Source organism: Taudactylus pleione, unplaced genomic scaffold (assembly GCF_031769625.1).
Source record: "Taudactylus pleione unplaced genomic scaffold, aTauple2 ptg000100l, whole genome shotgun sequence".
NCBI lineage: Eukaryota > Metazoa > Chordata > Amphibia > Anura > Myobatrachidae > Taudactylus > Taudactylus pleione.
The window spans coordinates 16,948,719-16,971,510 of record NW_028284502.1 but is presented as its reverse complement, the minus strand read 5'-3'; the positions used below and the strand labels follow the sequence as shown (position 1 = coordinate 16,971,510).

Here is a 22,792-nt window from a genome sequence, read left to right as displayed (position 1 = left end):
AATGTATATATCCTCTTCCCGCTGCAAAGCTGCCGAACGTATTACTGATCACAAAAGTTGCAGTAGGAAATTACTAACAGCAACACATAAATGTGTGGGGTAATTTGCTTTATGTACAACTACTGCCTGCCTATAGTATTGCACAATGTGTATAACTGTGTAATACACCTTTTACACCAAAGTAACGGGTCTGACTTGGGCTTTGCAACAAGGTTCCAACCCGGATCAGACCCGGGACAGACCACTTTCATACTGCGTTCCTGACCCGAATTATTCCCGGGTCAGCGCAGTTCACATCGGACCCAGGTCTGCAGTAACCTGGGTTTTCCAGTAAGGGACGCTTGGAGATGATGTAATCTCCAAGTGTCACTGAAGCCAGCCAATCAGGTAGCATGCGGCACGACCCGGGTCATCTTGACCCGAGTCGCGCTGTTTACTATGCAGGGTGAAATGGGAACGACCCGTGTCCCACCCAGCAAGCTAAGAATGCTGTATACTCGGGTCACTGGACCAAGGTTGAGCCATTTCCACTGACAAAGATCCCGGGTTGTTGCGCACTCATGTCCAAAAACCCGAGATTTTCATGTCAGAGAAAAGCTGATTTACTGACAATGGCCGAGAATAGGAAAATGCGGTAAAACTCCCGAAAATTAAGTTTCGTCCTGATGGGTAGGTGGCGTTACCCAATAGAAGCCTATGAGCTTCTTTTCGGGACGCCCCCCTTGGGAGGGATCCTGGGATCCTGGCAGCATCACAAAGGACATCTCTTATCGGGAGAGCTGTCCATAGCAATATTGTTGGTACATACATACATTTTGTGTGTGGAGAATTCAGGATAGGAGTGTTTCTGATGTACAGTATAAGCCAGGTTTTAGCATTTAAAATTAGGCAGAAGAGGAAATGCATTTGTAAACGTAACAGAAGTGTACTGAGACATGGGCACATTTTGGTTGTATGAGTCTGTGGCCTACAGAATACCTGCCAATAAAGTGGGCACACATGAAGCATGGGCACATTTTGGTTGTATGAGTCTGTGACCTACAGAATACCTGCCAATAAAGTGGGCACACATGAAGCATGGGCACATTTTGGTTGTATGAGTCTGTGGCCTACAGAATACCTGCCAATAAAGTGGGCACACATGAAGCATGGGCACATTTTGGTTGTATGAGTCTGTGACCTACAGAATACCTGCCAATAAAGTGGGCACACATGAAGCATGGGCACATTTTGGTTGTATGAGTCTGTGACCTACAGAATACCTGCCAATAAAGTGGGCACACATGAAGCATGGGCACATTTTGGTTGTATGAGTCTGTGACCTACAGAATACCTGCCAATAAAGTGGGCACACATGAAGCATGGGCACATTTTGGTTGTATGAGTCTGTGACCTACAGAATACCTGCCAATAAAGTGGGCACACATGAAGCATGGGCACATTTTGGTTGTATGAGTCTGTGACCTACAGAATACCTGCCAATAAAGTGGGCACACATGAAGCATGGGCACATTTTGGTTGTATGAGTCTGTGACCTACAGAATACCTGCCAATAAAGTGGGCACACATGAAGCATGGGCACATTTTGGTTGTATGAGTCTGTGACCTACAGAATACCTGCCAATAAAGTGGGCACACATGAAGCATGGGCACATTTTGGTTGTATGAGTCTGTGACCTACAGAATACCTGCCAATAAAGTGGGCACACATGAAGCATGGGCACATTTTAGTTGTATGAGTCTGTGACCTACAGAATACCTGCCAATAAAGTGGGCACACATGAAGCATGGGCACATTTTGGTTGTATGAGTCTGTGACCTACAGAATACCTGCCAATAAAGTGGGCACACATGAAGCATGGGCACATTTTGGTTGTATGAGTCTGTGACCTACAGAATACCTGCCAATAAAGTGGGCACACATGAAGCATGTGCAGAGTGGACCGCAACTTGAAAATCTGATTTTATGTGTGCTTTTATAGGTATAAATGTGCATGTCTAATTGTGCCATGCTGACTCTGTGCTAGCAACCAGACTGATCAGCCCTGATTCATAGATTTAAGCAACTCCAATATTTACGCACCTCCAGCAATTGTTAGCCACTGCACATGCACGATTGTATTGCAAAGTGAGTGACAGGTAGTCAGCGTTTGAAGGAGCTAAGTGGGGCATGGTTAGTAAAACGCAGGCATGTCTGACCGTTTAAACGCCGCCTCATGGGCAGGCATAAATTACCAATTGCCATTTCCTTCGTGGCATGAGAGCTCAGCGTGTCAGGAGAGCTGTGGTGTTTGAGGCTGGTCCGACTTGCCTTACATGCTGCGTGACTGCCCGATCTGTGCTGATGTTACCGTTGTTTACGCTGTTACATGTCGTCGGACATATATGAGAAGGCAGCAGTGGGCGCCCTTATCCTCGGGTAAGTTTTTGGAGACAGCATATTTTAATAAGCGATCGCAGCTGCCTTTGCATTAGCGTAAATCTCGGATCCAGTGCTGTGTTTGCATTTAGTTTCACTTATCTCACATCATGAGTTTGATTTGACCCAACAAACCATTTTACCTCCCCCACCCCGTTAATACAGCAATAAAAAATCCTTTTATATTGTAATTATAACCCGATACTTTACATAACTAAATTATATTAAAATTGATAATAATACTTAATACACAAAACTTTAAATTTGCTTTCCTAAAAAAATCTCTGGCAATGAAGTAGTTAAACCAGTAACCGGCACCACCGCCATTTTGCCATTGGGCCATATTTCATTTCATCTACTGTTGTGTGACCACTTTTGTTATTTTCCGTCAATCCTAATGTTAATGAAAAACCATAATTGTGCAATCAGAGTTCCACTAAATTGGTTCTGAAAATTGCTTGTTTGCAATACACTAAATCTGACATTTAAAATGGTTTTTCCTAGAGACTGACTGGATGCAAGTAAGTTTCGTTTATATACTACCGTATAGATTGGAAATATTATTTCACCCGCTAATGTGTCATACAGTTACTAGAGTGATGTGCTACTGTTATTTTAAATTAAACTGAATGACTGCACCACAAAAAGACTAGGTGAAATCTAAGTTCGTGTTACATATTTTGAGATGGTAGGATGGCCCCAATTACTGAAAACTACATTTCCCAATATGTAACACATCTCTTTAGATGTCATGGATGGAAGAACAGGTCAACAACGTAAGCCCACAATTGTGCGCAGGAACACCTATCTGGCCGTAAAGGAACCAGCGTAACTGTACAGGTGCACTCACTTAGTCATAAATTCACATATAATAGAGTTTACTAGAAATCAGATAAAGGAAATGACACATGCACACTCAGGGCCTGATTCAGACCCGGTCGCAAGCACTGAGCGCTCGCAACCGGGTCGATGGTGGCCCAGAGCGCATGCGCACAACGGAGCCGGCTCCGTCGTGCACATGCGCGAGACCCGGATAGCGACGGGCAATCCATCGCTCCGGGTCTCGTACCAAAGGGGGCGTGCTGTCGATGTTAAGTGACAGCACGCCCCCTTTGGTGGGCGGGCCGGGGGAGTGGCTGTCCAAATGGAGGCGTTCCCATGTGAACGCCTCCGTTTGGGGGCGGCCCCACTGACATCACGAGTGATAGCTGTGGGTGGTCAAAAAAGACCGGCCCTGATTCAGAGCGAGCACTCTGTCAGAGCGTCCGGCTCTGAATCAGGGCCTCAGCTCCATGTATGGAATGTTTAATTCTAATCTGGCACATATGTAATAGGGCTATATAAGGATGATATTCAGTACTAACCATTGCTTGAATGCCTTCAGCCTGCTTCTCTGTCTGTGAATACACTGTTATACCCATGCTTACAGTGGTCCTGGAGAGGTGGTGGAACTCATCTCTCCCGACGCCTTCTCCACCCCCCCCCTCCCCCCCACGCTAGTCTGACAGGCCAAAACAAGTGTGAAAACTGTTCTTTACACAATAAATTTAAACAGATAATGTGGAAAAGTGAGAAAGGCTCTCCTGGGGATGAGAAACCAGAGTCTCTCTTGCAGCCTAGAACCACTCAAATTCCGTTCACCTGGAGGACAAATCTATTATACAAACAACACTGGGTGAATGGTTCACTGACGCTTTCCCCTTATTGTAAACTACAATGTGACACTGAAGACAAGGATGAAATGAATCCACTTTAATAAACACATCAACCCTCCAATAGGGCAAACAATCTCTTAAAATTCAAAATTCTGGGATCAATCATCCAGATAAAAACATAAATAACATATAGGGCTCTATTTATTAACATTATTTTTACTAAAATAAAGTGAAAAAGGGTGTTTTCACACCCTTTTCACATTATTTTAGTTTCACCTGTAGTTATTACAGGGCTATTGGAGTAGAATTAGTAAAATTCTACTCCAACCCCCAGTATCACTTATTTTTAGTAAAGCAGATCGCATTTCCCATAATTGTAATGGGAAATGTGATCCGACCACAGTTACTAAAAATAAATTGTAAAAAAATACCGGGGGAAGCCCTGTGATAATAACGCCACCTGGAGGTGGCGTTATCCAGGGTCTCCCCCGGTTACCGGGCTCCCACTCTGCTCTAACGGGGAGAGCAGAGGCGGGAGCCGGTACCAGTAATCAGCTATGTGGTCTAAGTAGACCGCAAGCTGATTACTGTAAAAAAAAGAAAAAAAAATTAAACATTTTTTTTTTCCACTTACCTGAATCCAGGGACCGGTGATCGGACCTCCGGTGATGGCTCATCTCCGGTCAGCTGGTCTCCCACAGTGCACTGCGGCCCGGTCATCAGGTGATCGGGCCCCAGTGCAGTATGGGAGATCACCTGATCGGGAAACCCGGTGAAGATCACCGGAGGCCAGGAGGTGCAGGTAAGTGTAATGAAGGGAGGGGGGGTCGCGCGGGGGGGAGGGGGGGTCGCGGGGTCCGCGATCGCGGGGGGCGGGGCTTAGCGCCAGGGGGCGGGGCTTAGCGTCAGTGGGGGGGTAGTAGCGGTGGTCGGTCGGCGCATGCGCGTGCTCTTAGTCGCTGTATTTTTTCCGAAAATACCGCGACTAGAGTGCGGATGGGATCCGCAGGGACAGAGCTTTATCGCAAGCTCTGTCCCTGCGAGGGATTTATAGTAAATCCCTGTGATATTGCCTGAATTCGCAATGCGAATTCACTCGGTAATATCACACTACAATCCGCATTCAATATGCGGATTGTAGTAAATAGAGCCCATAGTCATAAATAAAATATTGGACATAAAAATATTTTTTTCAGAAATACACGATGCTTCTATTTCTTAAAGTGCTAGCTGTAGGTTGACTGTGCAATATAGTGTCCGTGCATATGGAATAAACAACTTTCAAATTTGGATAAAAAAGAAGAATGTTTCACCATCAAAGTATTATTTGATGGTGCTATAGGTCCACTCTATAAGTAAAGTGTACGTGCATGTACGATAAACATCAATCAACGAGATTCATAGCATCTTTACACAAACACACTGTTGTGTATAGGAAATGATAAAGTGAATGGCTGGGGGCCATGACAGTGTGAAATACATTATAGATGCTTTTTTAGCACTCCTGCCATCAGCTGAGACTACAATGTTAGGTCACTTAAAAAGAAAAAAAAATGTTCTATATCATCAGTGTTATTTTTCCATCGTGCCTCTGAGTTTTTCTATGGGGTCCCCACAAACTAGTCTCTGTCACTTGGATGCTCAATGTTTTTTGCAACCCCTATAAACGGACTTCGCTTGATTCTTTCCTCACCTATATGCTGGTTTTCTCTGACAAAACTGAGCCTCCCTAGGCAGATAGTAAGTGGCTCTCTATCTGTGGGACTTGGTGCAGGTGGAACTAGTTCCACCCAGGGCCGGCTCTAGGGGTGTTCTACCCCTCCTATAGGGGCGGAACCCCTCCCAGCATCCCGATTTCAGCGGGACAGCATGGTCCCGCGGTTGCACCCGCTGGCCGAAGTGGTCCGCGGGTGGTCAAATTGGGAGGTTGGGGACCCCTACTGCCACAGCTGTGCGGCGGTGCCGGACCCCCAGAGTGTCCCCAGAGTGTGAATGGAAGCCGCAACCATTCACTGACGGGAGAGGGCTGGGGAAGCCCAGCCAGTGACGGAGTGCTGGGCTTTAAACCCAGGCTGACGTTATTTGGAGGCGTGCCATGCGGGCACGCCTCAAAATAACGTCACACAGGGGGCATGGCCTATGGTGATTAGGCCACGCCCCCAAATTCGGTCACAAGCAGCGAAGCCGCGCGTGATGTTGAAGGGCAGGACAGGGTGCTCTGAACCCTGGAGCCGGCCCTGGTTCCACCAACCATTACAGGTGACGGAACTCAGTTCCACCCCATTCCTGCCCACTTTAACCCCTGGTTATACCCCTTTTCCACCAAAAACTCAGCTCCAACCTTGAACACTGAGCAAGGGTAGAGGCCGGATTTTACCCCTTTCACACCAACGGCTGGACCTGGGTTATTTCCGGGTTCCATCTGTTCACACCGAACCCGGGTATTCCGTGACCCGGGTCTTCCAGTGTTACAGTCAACGCTTGGAGTTCATGTAATCTCCAAGCACTACTGAAGCCATCCAATCCACTGGTTTGGAGGCATGTGCTCAGACCCTGGTAAAATATACATTTGTGTATTATAAAAAAGCTGCCAACATCTTCCCAGATCTCTTTACTGAGTCGATGCATCTAACCAAGTCATGCTTCAAACTCCTGGAAGATCTTGGATCACTACAAACACCCTTCCCATGAAATTCACTGGATTTAATTATAACAAACATTTTGCCTGTTAAATATTCCTCTTCCAGGCTCAATAACTTATACAGACAAACATAGGAAAAGACTAAGAACAAGCCGAAAAAAGGAATTGTGTGCCCTGGGCCATTACAGGAGAACATTTCCAGGGACTTATGTTTAGACTTAGGACAGTCCTTTAATATTAGGAACAGTAGGCAGCTGTGTATTATAGCCAAGCAAATATTCATGTTGATTTGTGTAAATGATGATAGAGTAGGGGCGCCATTTAATATATATCGGAAGACCCAGATAGAGGATGTCGATGATTAGGCCTCCAAAATACAGACAGCGGCACCAGGTCAGCCTGCCTGATCCCCACCAGAGTGACCAAATCTTGAGCCAATGCTACAGGAACGTCTCTTTGAAGTGTCACCGATAAACCTCTATTTAGAGAAACATCCCTAGAGATTCCCAGTCGTCATTCACTTTTAAATGGGTCAGTGCTCGAAGTGGAAATTTAGAGGTGGGGGTATGAAGATTTGAATCCACCATCCCCCCCATACACACACACACACACCACTCACTCCAGTGGCTTTCCTGCACTTTGTGACCCCGGGTGCGGTCATTACAGAATAGTGAGCGCTGCAAAGCCGCTCCTGCTACCCTCTCAGCCCGTGCTTCTATCTCACCCACTGCACTTCTCCCTGCCTGCTTCACCCTCTCTCATCCCCTGTCCCTTTCTCTAACTGATTCCCCCTCTCTCTCACCATCTACTAGACTAACTACCTATTCATCTCTCTCACCCCCGCCCCTCTCTCTAACCCTCCCTTCTCCTTTCTTACCTCTAGCTACACTGTGGCTGGAACGGAGCCAGGGCCCCTGCTGCACTGCAGTTTTAGGTCAGTACCGGCTGCCAGCCAATCCCAACTCGCGGACCGGCTCACCTGCATATCAAAAGAAGATGAGGCCTTTTAATTCCGGCCCTCTGTAAGCCGCGATTGGCTGGCTGGCTGGCTGTCAGTGCCGCTGCTTACTACTGCAGTGCAGCCATGACCTGGCTCCGTGCCAGCGCCACCGCCGATAGAGATGTGTCCCCAGCGGGACAAATCTCCACACGCTGATATTCCAGTGCTAGGATCCCATACACGATCCCAGTGTTGGTACATCTTCTGCAACAAAAATGAAGTGGTAGTGGGAAGTGGCGTTATATCATACCGCCGTATACCGCCCCACTTCGACCACTGAAATGGATCAGATCTAGAAGTGCTAACACTGCACATTATACATGCTTAATATAAATCCTGCCCAAGTGAAGAGTCTAATTTGTGTGACCCAAGCCTGATTTATCTACCTCCCCCAACTCTATCTGCTGCAGAGTAAAATTGCTAAAGCAAATAAAATAAAGTAGAATGTCGTTTAAACAATAAATGTCACGACGAAAAGGAAGAAACTCGCTGATTCATTCCTTGTTTCATAGACTTTTATTAGTTGGAAGAAGGATATAAATCTCTATGAAACTAAAAAGTAATGAGCTCAGTTTGGCTAAATAGACGGAGTTCTCATAGATAATTCTGTGACATTTTGAACTCTCGTTTAGTATAACCATCTGAACTACAGCCAATCAGGGAGATGTATCAAACCTTGGAGAGAGATAAAGTGGAGAAGTTACCCAAAGTGACCAATCATCTTCTAACTGCCAGTTCAAAAACTGTGCTAGTTATATGACAGTTGGAAGCTGATTGGTTGCTTTAGGCCACTACTCTACTTTATCTCTCTCCAAAGGTTTGATACATCTCCCCCTATTATATCTAGAAGGTTTGCAGCTTGTGCCCTTACCATGTCAGTACTATGTCAGCAAAATGCACAATCAAAAGTAAGATAACAGTAGGACGTGGAAGAGCAGGTAAGTATGCAATACAGTCTTGTCTTTGCTTAGATGCCTCACCACCCTCTGTGTTGGGGTTGGCAGACCGTTTGCCTCCAACATCACTGCCAGGTGGGTGGTGTGGGGGCATGGCGCAGAAATTGTATCATTGTGGACCCGCACAGCTATATAAAGCCGCATTTCTGGGGATTGCATAGTGGGTGTGAGTCATCAACATTAAGCCACCTGGGCAACCCATTTAACTTGGGAAATGGGCGGGGGTGGCCAGCTGGGCACCGAGTTTGGGGTTCCAGGGTCCATGGAACCCACCTGAAATTTGTTAGTCTCCCGTCTGTCCCCGGGAGGGTAAGGAGACCTGTAATCACCAACCTCTTGGAGCCAGGAACTACCCATGAGAATAAAGCCCCAACAACAGCCACAGTTATTATTCTGCAGCCTTATATATTCTGATAGCACGGGCAGTGCCACCTTTACCTTCTGTTTTATGTAATTAATGTCATTTGTTTGCATGAAGATCCCCACACTGTACAGCGCAGTGCAATATATTGGTCGCTTTATAAATAACAGATAATAATAAAGGTAGGGGTTTTAGTCAAATATATCTTTAAAAGTTGAAACTCCTTGAAATCAATAGCCATGCCAGCTTCTATATGGATTGAACCTATGATTGTGAATTTCTAGGTCATCTCTGGAGATGGAAAGAGAAAAAAAAAAATCAATCTCTGAAATATGATCTCTCATTTACAGTAAAGTCTGCTCCCTCTAAAAACGGTAATATGCACAAGATTAAAAAAAATGCCGTTCAGTTCCATCCCATATGGCTGAATTTGCAAGGAAAGCAGAATATTTTGCATGTACAGATGAGAAATTGAGTATTCATAAGTGTCTGCTGACCAGCATTCCTATGACCTGGCTAAGTAACTGCTAGAAATGTTATTTTTGTAGTGTTTTACGAATTTTACACTCATTATGCACAAAAGAGAGCTGGCTCAGCACGGCTCACATAAGGTGTTATACAGCTTTAGTCTCTATATGACATAACTATAATTAAACATTCCTGTTCACCGTGTATCACTCTGGAATTGTTGGATTGCATGAGCAGCTAATATATATTACTCATTATTAGCCGTTATTCACATAGTGCAGATGACATTTTGCGCAACAGTATGCAGTTTACTAATTGACACCATTGTCACGTCTTTTTATAGATGATAAAAGCAGCAGTGTGCACAATCTACAATACAGTGCTTAATAGCAGTCCATGAATCAGATAAGGAAATGCCATATAATTAGATTCTATTGCGCCTGTGCCCAGTGGCAGCTATAGAGGAGAGGGGGCTTGTGTGCAGTCTCTACACTGGCCCCCACCTCTCTAGTGGGTGGCACAGGTGAGTACACTCTGACAACTGTGCCAATGGAAGTATGTGCAAATCCCTAGGGCAATGGCCGCTGCGTAATGTTCCCGGGGATTTGTGCAGCGATGCTGTTGGACTCTAGAGAGTATAATATAAAGGTGCAAACTCCCTTGGACCCTGTACCCATTAACAGGCTTGCCTACTCTCCCTATCTGGCCGGGAGCCTCCCGATTTTCGGGTGCCACTCCCGGCCCCCCAGAAAGACAGGCAAGCCTCCCGGAAACCTGCGACCCTCCCGACTCCCCCCCTAAAAACTAGAAACCCCACAGCGGGGGGGTCGGTGACGTGATTTGCGCTGAATCGCATCATCGTGGCCCCGCCCCCTCTTCACAATGCTGAAAATAACGACATTGTGAAGAGGGGGCGGGGCGACAATGACGCGATCACACAGCCCCGCCCCCAATGTGACAGCAATGGCCGGCTCCGCCCCCAATGTCACGTCAATCGCCGGACCCGCCCCCCGCTGTTAGCCGACAATCAGCTCCCTCTCGGAAGGCTGGAGCTGATTGTCGGCAAGTATGATTATAGATACTCCAATTATATAGATTTACCCATTATAGATATGCCACTCACTCTGCCAAACAGCCTATTCCAGCATAAAATTTGATTTGTGCTATTATGTTGAAGAGCAGGGGACAAATGAGATTACAATTTGCAGTCCCAGATTATTGAAATAATATAAGGTGCATTTTTAGAGGCATTTGTTGCAAGGCAGAAGGGCACACAACCATTTTCAGTCTGCAAAAGGATCACATCCAATACTTATTATGGACTGTATCTAGGGTGGTCCTGTTGCACTTCAGCTGAGCAGTGTAATTCTGTGCATGCAATAAATATAGTCCTGATGTGGCCTCACCTTTATCACTATTTTAAGATATAAATTAAACTAAACTGGAGCAGTAATTTAGCAGAAAATGTAAAAGTTTATAACGAGAAGTGGATCTGTAATGGTGGGAGGGTGGACTTTGATGTGACTTTTGCACATTGTGTATCTTCATATTTTCCTGTGTGTACACCGAGGTGCATATACAATTCTACAGTGGAACGTAGGTACTCTATGGCCCTTGGTATGTGTTAGACAGTAGGGACGCAGTGTCAGGGGAGGCAGAGCCTGAGCCTCCCCTGTCATACTCCTGAGATTTGATATAAAATGATTAGAATAATACAAAGAAGGTATTTATAACGTATAAACATCTTCTTTGTTTATTGTAATAATTTTTACAGTTAACACTCACCAGCACTGTGGAGCTCCCTGGGACTGTAGGGAGAGGAGAGATGGGGCAGCAACAGCTCAGCCTCGCTTCTGTGTAGTCAGACACTGCTTGCAGAGCTGGGGGTGGGGCCACACCACAGGCAGTAAGGTGCACAGAAAAAGAGCTAATGGAGGCATGCCTCTGAGTATGGGGGGCATGCCTTGAGCACTGATGGACACCTTGGATGTGTCATGTGACCAAGAAGTGCACTGCAGTGTTTAGGGATTGGAGCAATAGGAGACACAGTGTTGCAGGTAGACTCAATGGACACTGAAGCTTAGTGTAGTGAGCGGAGAGTTACAGTGGGTAGGGGGTTAGAAAGGCTCCCAGCACTTAGACCCATTTCCATGCGTGCCTCCCCACCCATTGACCTCACCGCACGTCACTGTTAGACAGGTCACCTATCTACAGTACATGGGTGCAAGGTAAAATCACTCACTACCTGAGCCCACACACACAGTCACCAGATAGTCACAAAAGAGCCTGTTTAGCTAAATGCAAACAGTTCTCACCGTGTATACCCCCCAGAACAGCAGAACAGGGGCTGCAGGATAACAGGCCACGTGGCAGCTCCCCTCCCAAAAATTTTCTACAGTACTATTGCACCTCTGTCTTCGATAGATGAGTATCACTGCAATCCAATGAGAGGCTTCTTTAGTAGGAAAACCCCTTATTGCCTAAAAGGGATCTTTTAGTATCGATGTCTGATTTGGATATTAGGAAAGGAGTTTGTCTGCAGCTGGAGGCACTATTGCAATAGTATTAAAGCAGATTAAAAGGTAATTTAAGGTTTGATTCAGAGTAGTATGCAAACCCAATGGTGGGTGATCGCCTCCAGCATGGTAGACATGCTGCGTCTGTTTGAGGGCGGGGAAGGGGCAGCGACGGCCAGTGCCCCAGATAACATAGACGAGCTGACGCCGTTTTCAGGGCGTGTCAAGGCCAGTGTCTGCGTTTTCCAAAACAGCTTCATTGGCCCCGGCTGCGTGAATTTCACGCCCATCTTGATTAATCCTGAGGGTTACTTAATTGACCAATGTTTATGCCAGTAATCCGATGGCTGGATCCTCAGCCGCAGCAGAGGATCACAGAAACCGACAGGAGGCATCTATTAACACAAGATCCCTCCTGCTGCATTAGCATAATACCGCACAGCCGCTGCGTACAAAGGCAACTCTAATTCAGGCCCTTAGTTGGTACAGCTACTCTATCACACATTCATAGCTACAGTATACACTGATTAAAAGTATGTCAAAAGGCAGCTTTACTGAGTACAAACCACCTTTCAATGATTTGTATTGTATATACTACCTCTTATTACCAGCTCTCAGAACCGCTGTGTAGAATTTCAACAAGAGGTTGGTCCAGGGGGTGCAGCTTTGTATGAGTGCATTATTACTGCATCTGAATTTCATTCAATGGTGCATTTTATCCAGGCCAAGCCATACCTGATAGCCCTGACAGAAAAGATATATATATATATATATATATATATATATATATATATTAGGGGTGAGCGGGTTCGGATTTCTGAAATCCGAACCCCCCCGAGCCCCCCCGATCCGAGTCCGATCCGAATCAGGCTCGACTTTTCCCGCCTGACTCGGATCTGAAATCGAGGCAAAACGTCATCATCCCGCCTTCCGAGTCTCGCGGGTTTTGGATCCTATATAAGGTACCCACGTCGGCGCCATTTTCTCACTCGGCTGTGGACAGTGAAGAGGGAGGGTGGGAGTTAGGGCTGTGTAGTGTAGTGTAGTGTAGTGCTGCTGTTGTCCACTACTTCAAAGTCCATAGGGGCTGGCTGTGTTGTGCTGTGCTGCTGTTGTTAATAGGGGCTGTGTCCACTACTTCAAAGTCCATAGGGGCTGGCTGGACTGTGTTGTGCAGTCAGTTCTCCATAGGGGCTGTGTCCACTCCAAAGTCCTGTGCAGTGTCCCAGTCCTAAAGAGGTGCTGTAGTGTTGTCCAGGGGGTGCTCTGTCCATCAGGGGTGCTCCCCCCAAGTGCTAAAAAAATAATATATTTTCTGTGTTTGTGAATTGTGTGCGCAGTAGCCGCACGTGCATCAACAAAGTAGTGCCAAGCGTGCGCCTGTGTCATAAGTAAAGGGCCGGCTGGCTTGACCGTTAAAGGGTGCTGTAACCCCCGAAAGTACACTCCAGTCCAAACCAAAAAAAAATTATTTTCTGTGTTTGTGAATTGTGTGCGCAGTAGCCGCACGTGCATCAACAAAGTAGTGCCAAGCGTGCGCCTGTGTCATAAGTAAAGGGCCGGCTGGCTTGACCGTTAAGGGTGCTGTAACCCCCGAAAGTACACTCCAGTCCAAACCAAAAAAAAAATTATTTTCTGTGTTTGTGAATTGTGTGCGCAGTAGCCGCACGTGCATCAACAAAGTAGTGCCAAGCGTGCGCCTGTGTCATAAGTAAAGGGCCGGCTGGCTTGACCGTTAAGGGTGCTGTAACCCCCGAAAGTACACTCCAGTCCAAACCAAAAAAAAAAATATTTTCTGTGTTTGTGAATTGTGTGCGCAGTAGCCGCACGTGCATCAACAAAGTAGTGCCAAGCGTGCGCCTGTGTCATAAGTAAAGGGCCGGCTGGCTTGACCGTTAAGGGTGCTGTAACCCCCGAAAGTACACTCCAGTCCAAACCAAAAAAAAAATTATTTTCTGTGTTTGTGAATTGTGTGCGCAGTAGCCGCACGTGCATCAACAAAGTAGTGCCAAGCGTGCGCCTGTGTCATAAGTAAAGGGCCGGCTGGCTTGACCGTTAAGGGTGCTGTAACCCCCGAAAGTACACTCCAGTCCAAACCAAAAAAAAAATTATTTTCTGTGTTTGTGAATTGTGTGCGCAGTAGCCGGACGTGCATCAACAAAGTAGTGCCAAACGTGTGCCTGTGTCATAAGTAAAGGGCCGGCTGGCTTGACCGTTAAAGGGTGCTGTAACCCCCAAAGTACACTCCAGTCCAAACCAAAAAAAAAATTATTTTCTGTGTTTGTGAATTGTGTGCGCAGTAGCCGCATGTGCATCAACAAAGTAGTGCCAAGCGTGCGCCTGTGTCATAAGTAAAGGGCCAGCTGGCTTGACCGTTAAAGGGTGCTGTAACCCCCAAAGTACACTCCAGTCCAAACCGAAAAAAAAATATTTTCTGTGTTTGTGAATTGTGTGCGCAGTAGCCGCACGTGCATCAACAAAGTAGTGCCAAGTGTGCGCCTGTGTCATAAGTAAAGGGCCGGCTGGCTTGACCGTTAAAGGGTGCTGTAACCCCCGAAAGTACACTCCAGTCCAAACCAAAAAAAAAATTATTTTCTGTGTTTGTGAATTGTGTGCGCAGTAGCCGCACGTGCATCAACAAAGTAGTGCCAAGCGTGCGCCTGTGTCATAAGTAAAGGGCCGGCTGGCTTGACCGTTAAAGGGTTCTGTAACCCCCAAAGTACACTCCAAACCAAAAAAATATATATTTTCTGTGTTTGTGACTTGTGTGCACTGTGGCTGCACGTGCATCAACAAAGGAGCAGCGCCAAGCGTGCGCCTGTGTCCCATAAGTAAAGAGCCGGCTGGCTCATTTCTTAAAGGGTGGTGTAACCCACAAAGTGCACTACTCTCCAGCAAAAATAAAAAAATATTTTCTGTGTTTGTGTGCGCTTTAGCCGCACGTATATATATCAATATAACATAAATGGAGGACCAAACTTTCTCTGATAAAAATAAAATAGGGAAAGATCAAGAACCACTTCCTACTAGTGCTGTTGCTGCTGCTGGGAGTTGTTCATCATCCCAGAGAGGAAGTAGGAACATCACTACTTTTACTAAACAATTGACCCTCCAACAGTCCCTAGCGATGAGGATGAAGTACGACAGCAGTCATCCTGAAGCAAAACGTATAACTGAGGCCTTGACTGCTATGTTGGTGTTAGACGTGCGTCCGGTATCCGACATTAGTGCAGTGGGATTTAGACAATTGATGGAGGTAGTGTGTCCTCGGTTCCAAATCCCGTCTAGATTCCACCTGCATCCTCAAAGCAGCAGCGACAAGCGTGCGTCTGTCTGTTAAAGGGTGGTGACACCCTCAAAGTGTGCTACACAAACAATTAAAATATTGTTCTTTTTTTTTCTGTCTTTGTGAAATGTGTGGGCTGTAGCCGCACCTGCATCCTTAAAGCAGCAGCGACAAGCGTGCGTCTGTCTGTTAAAGGGTGGTGACACCCTCAAAGTGTTTTACACAAACAATTAAAATATTGTTCTTTTTTTTCGGTCTTTGTGAAATGTGTGGGCTGTAGCCGCACCTGCATCCTTAAAGCAGCAGCGACAAGCGTGCGTCTGTCTGTTAAAGGGTGGTGTAACTCTCAAAGTGCTCCAAAAAATAAAAAACTATTTTTTTTATGTGTTTGTGACTTGTGTGCGATGTAGCCGCACTTGCATCCTCAAAGCAGCAGCGACAAGCGTGCGTCTGTCTGTTAAAGGGTGGTGACACCCTCAAAGTGTGCTACACAAACAATAAAAATATTCTTCTTTTTTCTGTCTTTGTGAATTGTGTGGGCTGTAGCCGCACCTGCATCCTTAAAGCAGCAGCGACAAGCGTGCATCTGTCTGTTAAAGGGTGGTGACACCCTCAAAGTGTGCTACACAAACAATTAAAATATTGTTCTTTTTTTTTCTGTCTTTGTGAATTGTGTGGGCTGTAGCCGCACTTGCATCCTCAAAGCAGCAGTGACAAGCGTGCGTCTGTCTGTTAAAGGGTGTTGTAACTCTCAAAGTGCTCCAAAAAATCAAAATTTTTTTTTTAATGTGTTTGTGACTTGTGTGCGATGTAGCCACACTTGCATCCTCAAAGCAGCAGCGACAAGCGTGCGTCTGTCTGTTAAAGGGTGGTGACACCCTCAAAGTGTGCTACACAAACAATTAAAATATTGTTATTTTTTCTGTCTTTGTGAAATGTGTGGGCTGTAGCCGCACCTGCATCCTTAAAGCTGCAGCGACAAGCGTGCGTCTGTCTGTTAAAGGGTGGTGACACCCTCAAAGTGTGCTACACAAACAATAAAAATATTCTTCTTTTTTCTGTCTTTGTGAATTGTGTGGGCTGTAGCCGCACCTGCATCCTTAAAGCAGCAGCGACAAGCGTGCGTCTGTCTGTTAAAGGGTGGTGACACCCTCAAAGTGTGCTACACAAACAATTAAAATATTGTTCTTTTTTTTTCGGTCTTTGTGAAATGTGTGGGCTGTAGCCGCACCTGCATCCTTAAAGCAGCAGCGACAAGCGTGCATCTGTCTGTTAAAGGGTGGTGACACCCTCAAAGTGTGCTACACAAAGAATAAAAATATTCTTCTTCTTTTTTCTGTCTTTGTGAATTGTGTGGGCTGTAGCCGCACTTGCATCCTCAAAGCAGCAGCGACAAGCGTGCGTCTGTCTGTTAGAGGGTGGTGTAACCCTCAAAGTGTGCTCCACAAACAATAAAAATATTCTTTTTTTTTTTCTGTCTTTGTGAATTGTGTGGGCTGTAGCCGCACTTGAATCCTCAAAGCAGCAGCGACAAGCGTGCGTCTGTCTGTTAAAGGATTACATCGGTGACAGCATCCAAGTAGGCATGTCAGACAGTCCGTACCTGTACTGGCAGGAAAAAGAAGCAATTTGGAGGTCCCTGTACAAACTGGCTCTATTTTACCTGAGTTGCCCCCCCTCCAGTGTGTACTCCGAAAGAGTGTTTAGTGCAGCCGGGAACCTTGTTAGCGAAAGGCGTAGGAGGTTGCTTCCACAAAATGTGGAGAAGATGATGTTCATAAAATGAATGATCAACTCTTCCAGGGAGACCAGCCTCCAGAACGTACAGAGGGACCTGTGGTTCCAGCAGGGACGAATTAATACTCTGTGAGGATGAGGATGTACATAACACTGAAGAGGGTGAGGAATCTGTGGATGAGGAGGATGAGGACGACTTCTTGCCTCCGTAGAGCCAGTTTGTGCAGGGACAGATTAATTGCCAGCTTGTTTTGTGGGGGCCCAAACGAACCAATCATTTCAGCCACAGTTGTGTGGCAGACCCTGGCGCTGAAATGATTGGTTTGTTAAAGTGTGCATGTCCTGTTTATACAACATAAGGGTGGGTGGGAAGGCCCAAGGACAATTCCATCTTGCACCTCTTTTTTTTCTTTGCATTATGTACAGTTTGGGGCCTAGTTTTTCAATGCCATCCTGTCTGCCACTGCAGTTTCACGCCTAGATGGGTCACGTGTTTGTGCCGCCCACTCGTGTCGCTTAGCATAGTCATCCAGCTACCTCGGTGCAACCTTTTGGACATAAAAACACTATTGTGAGGTGTGAGGTATTCAGAATAGACTGGAAATGAGTGGAAATTAAGGTTATTGAGGTTAATAATAGCATAGGAGCAGAAAAACCTACAAATTCTGTGATTTTAGCTGTTTTTATGCTTTTTTTCAAAAAAATACAGATCCAAAACACAAAACCCAGAACCCAAAACACGGAAGGTGGTTTTGGCAAAACCAATCCAGATCCAAAACACGAAGAAAGATCCAGATCCAAAACCAAAACACAAAACACGAAAAGTGGCCGGTGCACACCCCTAATATATATATATATATATATATATATATATATATATATATATATAAAGAAACACTTTAATCCCACAGTTGTATCGTTCCTCTGCGTGCTCCTAAGTGGGACACTGCACAAAACTTCTTTAATAACTAAAGGTTTCTTTTACGATTAAACATTGATTTTTTTTTTTTCCTCACTAAAAACACCAATTACGGAAGCTGGGCAGGTTGCTCTTTGCAGATTCCAAATCACTTAGAGCTCAGTCTATTACAAAGATCTACCATATAGATAATCGCTGCCTTCAGGTACAAACAAACATATTTATAGTGATAGTTAAGATGGGAAAAAGCCTAAGGGAGGGTTCCAGGAGTGAGAGGAGAATGTAAGCGATCCAGGCAGCTTTTAAAGTGCATTATAAAAAAGGAAATAGTGTCACAGGTGTAGCGCTGAACTAATTACAGGGTCTCAAGATGTGTTCTAGACCGAAAAAAGAATAAATTGTTTTCACTCTATGTTACTATCCTATTTGTAGTGAACATAGTGGGCTTCTTTTTTTTCTAAGTCTTAAGTAGAACCATTAAACCTTAGTATACAACTTATTTCAAAATTAAAGTTACCACAATCATAGACAAATATTTATACAACGCTTTAAGGAATGTCTGAGAATGTAATGGAGCATACACACGGTCAGACTTGTCAGATTTGTCAGATGAACGATTGCACGATTTGAACGATTTTACCAAAGATTTGAACGATCTCAACGATTTGAACGATTGAACGATTTTTGACTGCATTAAAATTAATGGAATCGTCCAAGTCTGACTGCAAACACATCAGATGTCAGATATCGTTATCTGACCATCGGGAATGCGCATCGTTCAAATCGTTCATCTGACAGATCTGTCAGATATGTCCTTCAGATATGAACGATTGAACGATTTTTTAAATCGATATCTGAGAGATAGGCATGCCGACTACGCCAAGTAATATCATTTTGGTAGGGGCATCCATCACTTTTAAATCATGAACAATCACTTGTAGATAGCAGAGTACAGTATGTAGCTGTTAATTGAATGTATATTTCTTACCTTTTGTCGTATCTCTTCTTCCATTTTGACTGGAGAACCCAACTCTGCTACTTGCTTTACCCCATCGCTAGAATATCCTCCATATTCCCACAGAACATACTGCTTAGAGTGCGAGCCACCAATGATTGCGGACCAGTGATTAGCTCTCCCTGTGGATAAGGCAGGAATTTATAGGGTTTCAGGTTCATATGTAAACTGACAGGTGATAAGCAGAATATAAGTATTACTCTTTACAATGAAGCTATGAGATAGCATTTGAGGGTTCACTTGTTAGCAATAAAACAAATCAACAATACAATGGTAGTGTAAAGTTTAACTTATGTAACTCTACAAAAGTTAATTTGCAAATATAAAATTTAAATATCTAAATGCCTACTTCAAAGAAATATATAGTCCATGTAACATACCATGCATTATGGGAAATACAGTCTTCATAGCTAATAATATGTGCTTTGTATTTCATGTAGGTGATCTAGTTTTTTCAAAGGTACATACAAAGCTGTCAGATAAGAAACTAATAAAGGATTACATTCCTTTATGCTCCAGTTAAGAAATGATTTGCCCTTTTTCTAGAAACCTGCTGCTTATCTTTTGTATTCAAGATAACCACTGGGGACTACTTTTGGGACAAAATTGTGCCGAGGGCAAAATTTTGTGCTGTTTGAGATAAGAAACTCGAATAGCGAAGTCACAGAATTTAATACAACACCAGCCCTTCTCCAAAAGATTCAACATTTCATGGAATAAGATCAGTTTGATGTATGGATATGTCCTACATTTTGCATTCAGGTTCTGTAATGTGCAGAAATCCTATTATAGCCTGCTACATAGATGCCTGCTGTGCCCAAGGTGTGGTTCTTCTTGGATATTGCAGTTTCTAGGCTGTAATGAGAAACTGTAGGGTTTGCACACAGATGTTTCTCTCTATGATCAGAAAGTTGCTCCCAACCACCACAATGAACACATTAGAAGGTTAGTTCTCCCTCTGTAGAACTTCCACAGGGCAATGGACAATATGTTAGGGAATTGTGGTGTGTCACCAGGTGCTCCAAGTGGGACCATATCATCTGCTAAGCAGCACAAACAGCTGCTCATTTGTTTTTGCAGGTATCGGTCAAAGATGGATAGCCCCAAACTAGTAACTTGCCTAGGGCCCTATATGGTGCTAATCCAGCTGAGTCCAAGAGGTTGGGAGGACTGTGTGTCTGAACCTCCCTTGAGGACCTGGAAATGCCAATTATAGAGAGGGGGCGGATGGGTATACATCATTAGTCATCCATTCACCATCCTAGCTTCCTCTCATGCCAATTCACCCATCTTGGAGTGCTACATCTGTATACGAGCTGCTTCGATGCACCGAAAGTGGCATTTTTCTATGCCAAGTTCCGTTGTGCTTGGTATAAAAGTTCAGTCGCACGCATATATACAAGTGTCGCATATCACGACTGCAACCAGTGCGTTAAATAGTTAATTTCTACATAGGCATATAAGATGTAACACACATATACCCTTGCTAGGTCTCATTGAGGGTTTGCAAAGAGATTGTATTCATACAGTTGCAGTCTATGGACAGAATGGTTAGATATAACCTTTTGGGGTCAAATAAGACATAATAAGAGGGGCCCTAGCTTGCACCTGCCATTACTATTACTAGAAGTATAATGAGCCATTCATAGCTTACATGGTGTTATCAGTAGACACTGAGCTACATTCCAATGGAATGACCATTGTAAGATGTGTAGAGATGCTAAGCATTATGGGTAACTGTTAGCGATGTCCATACTCTACACAAAGGAGTTTTGAAATAGAGCTTATCACCAGACATTAGGATACATCATTACTGTATCTCTTTGTCTGAATATATCTTAGTGCTTACGGAGCATGTTCAAGAGAGATAAGTTTGGCTAATGCTATGTTCTACCAACCAGTGCTTGATACCTAGTTTGTTACTAATATGGGCTTAATATCCGGAACGCCAACACCCCATATACTAGGGTATATAAATCAGAGGTAGACAAAGGCTCTTAGCTCATGCATGGATCTGAGGCTGCAGTTAGGATGCCTGCAATGTGAATTGAACTACCTGTGCGTTATTGAAACGAGGGCTCCCCGGAAGAAGATGAAGTACATCTTATGTTGAAGATGATGAATTACCGGTGTCATCTGAATACATAGACAAAAGTTGAGTATACTGTATACTTTGTATGTTGTTTGTTAATTCTTTGTTACTTGTAAATAAAGTGTGTTCATTTGTACTCACTCATTTTGGGCACATGTGTAACTATTTCATTTTGATCAGAACGAAACCCACCGTTATGCAAAGACACATTTTTCGGGCAAAAAAAAATGCTCGGTACAATCGTCACACAGGACCTGGCGGCTCACTAGCGACAGGCGTCTCGCACCGCGTTGCATATTGAGGCTAGGGGCATGAGAGCACATCTATATGCAGATGGATAGTATTTAGTTCTGCATCAGTCCCTGGGTCCTTACGTACGTTTACTCCGTTGAGTTGCTCACCACGGTCAGTTACACAACAGTCAGTGTGCAGGGTTACTAAACCTTACAGAGCTGTGTAATCCAGCACCTCTTCCCTACTCTTCCAATTGTCTAGATCAGAGATGGGGAACCTCAGGCCCAGGGGCCTTAGAAGGCCCTCGGAATCATTTGGTCTGACCCTCTTTTCTGCTAGCCTTATTTGGCTAGCAGGGTGCCGAGAATGGCACCCTGCAGCCAGAATCTATGCAGCAGTGCCACCTGGAGCGTCCTTAGGGTGCTTCAGACGGTCACATCGCTACCCTTACAGCTCCAGGTATTGCTGTAATCATCGGTGATTGTGGCCTGCCCCTGTGTGATGTCACTCGGAGGGGCATGGTCTGAACCAGGCCCGCAAATATTATTATATATATCCAAATGGCCCTTGGCAGAAAAAAGGTTCCCCACCGCTGGTCTAGATCATGTTACCTCGGGAAAGTCGTAGGTACAGTAGCTCACAGATAGGGATATTAGCAATCCCATCTCAGATATCAGAAAATGTGGACAATGCACCTATGCACACACACACACATTTGTGTACAATTGCAAGTCAGCCTGCAAATTCCACTGGCTCTAATAAATGACCCCCCACACACACACACACACACACCCCAAACTGCTAATTCTTTTTCATAAACAAGCTACAGTAAGATCGACTGATTCTTATCATGCCCAGTATATTTCAACTGCCTCCTACAGAAAGCCAAACCCCCACCTTCTATCTTCTCATTACTTCAACCCATCTGCAGCAACATTAATTTCCTTACCCTGGCACAACATAAGAGCCAGCTTTACAGCTGCTACCTCGGCAGGGCCATGATCATCTCTCCCGTTAATAAGCTCTTCCAGCATTACAAGTGATTTAACACATAAATGACACTCTATGATCTACTTCATTACTTACATAAAAATGGAAAATATTTTGAGTACCAGTCAGATAGCAATAGGCTGCAGGCTAAATATGAAAAGATTAACCTTCTTTTCGTGTCATTATGAATTAGAGTCTAGAATAGTCAGATTTTGGAGATGTTGCCTAGAAGAGTGCCGGCTTTTCTAGCTGATAGGACTGTGGCCATTATACCAGCTAATCATGCAGAACGGGTGACAGCGCACTGAAAAATGAACAGTTTTTAAAGTGGTGAGGAGCATTTCTGAAATCTGGCCTTCATTCAGAGGTGGCCGTACGGTCTATGACCGCACGGCCGCCTCGATGTTTGTCAAGTGCGCATGCGCACGAGGGAGCCGGCTCCTTCGTGCGCATGCGTGAGACCCGCTACGACCGACAGCGCCGGTCGTAGCGGGTCTCTTTCC

General features: G+C 44.9%; 1 protein-coding gene across 2 annotated transcripts in view; it reads right to left on the bottom strand.

Moving 5' to 3' along the window:
- Positions 1–22,792, bottom strand: part of SPON1 (spondin 1) — a 420,788-nt gene that overhangs the window by 210,098 nt on the left and 187,898 nt on the right. For both annotated transcript variants that reach the window (XM_088470447.1, XM_088470448.1), the window contains exon 6: positions 18,947–19,095. In XM_088470447.1, coding sequence (XP_088326573.1) covers positions 18,947–19,095 — 149 coding nt within the window. The remainder of the gene's footprint in view (positions 1–18,946; positions 19,096–22,792) is intronic.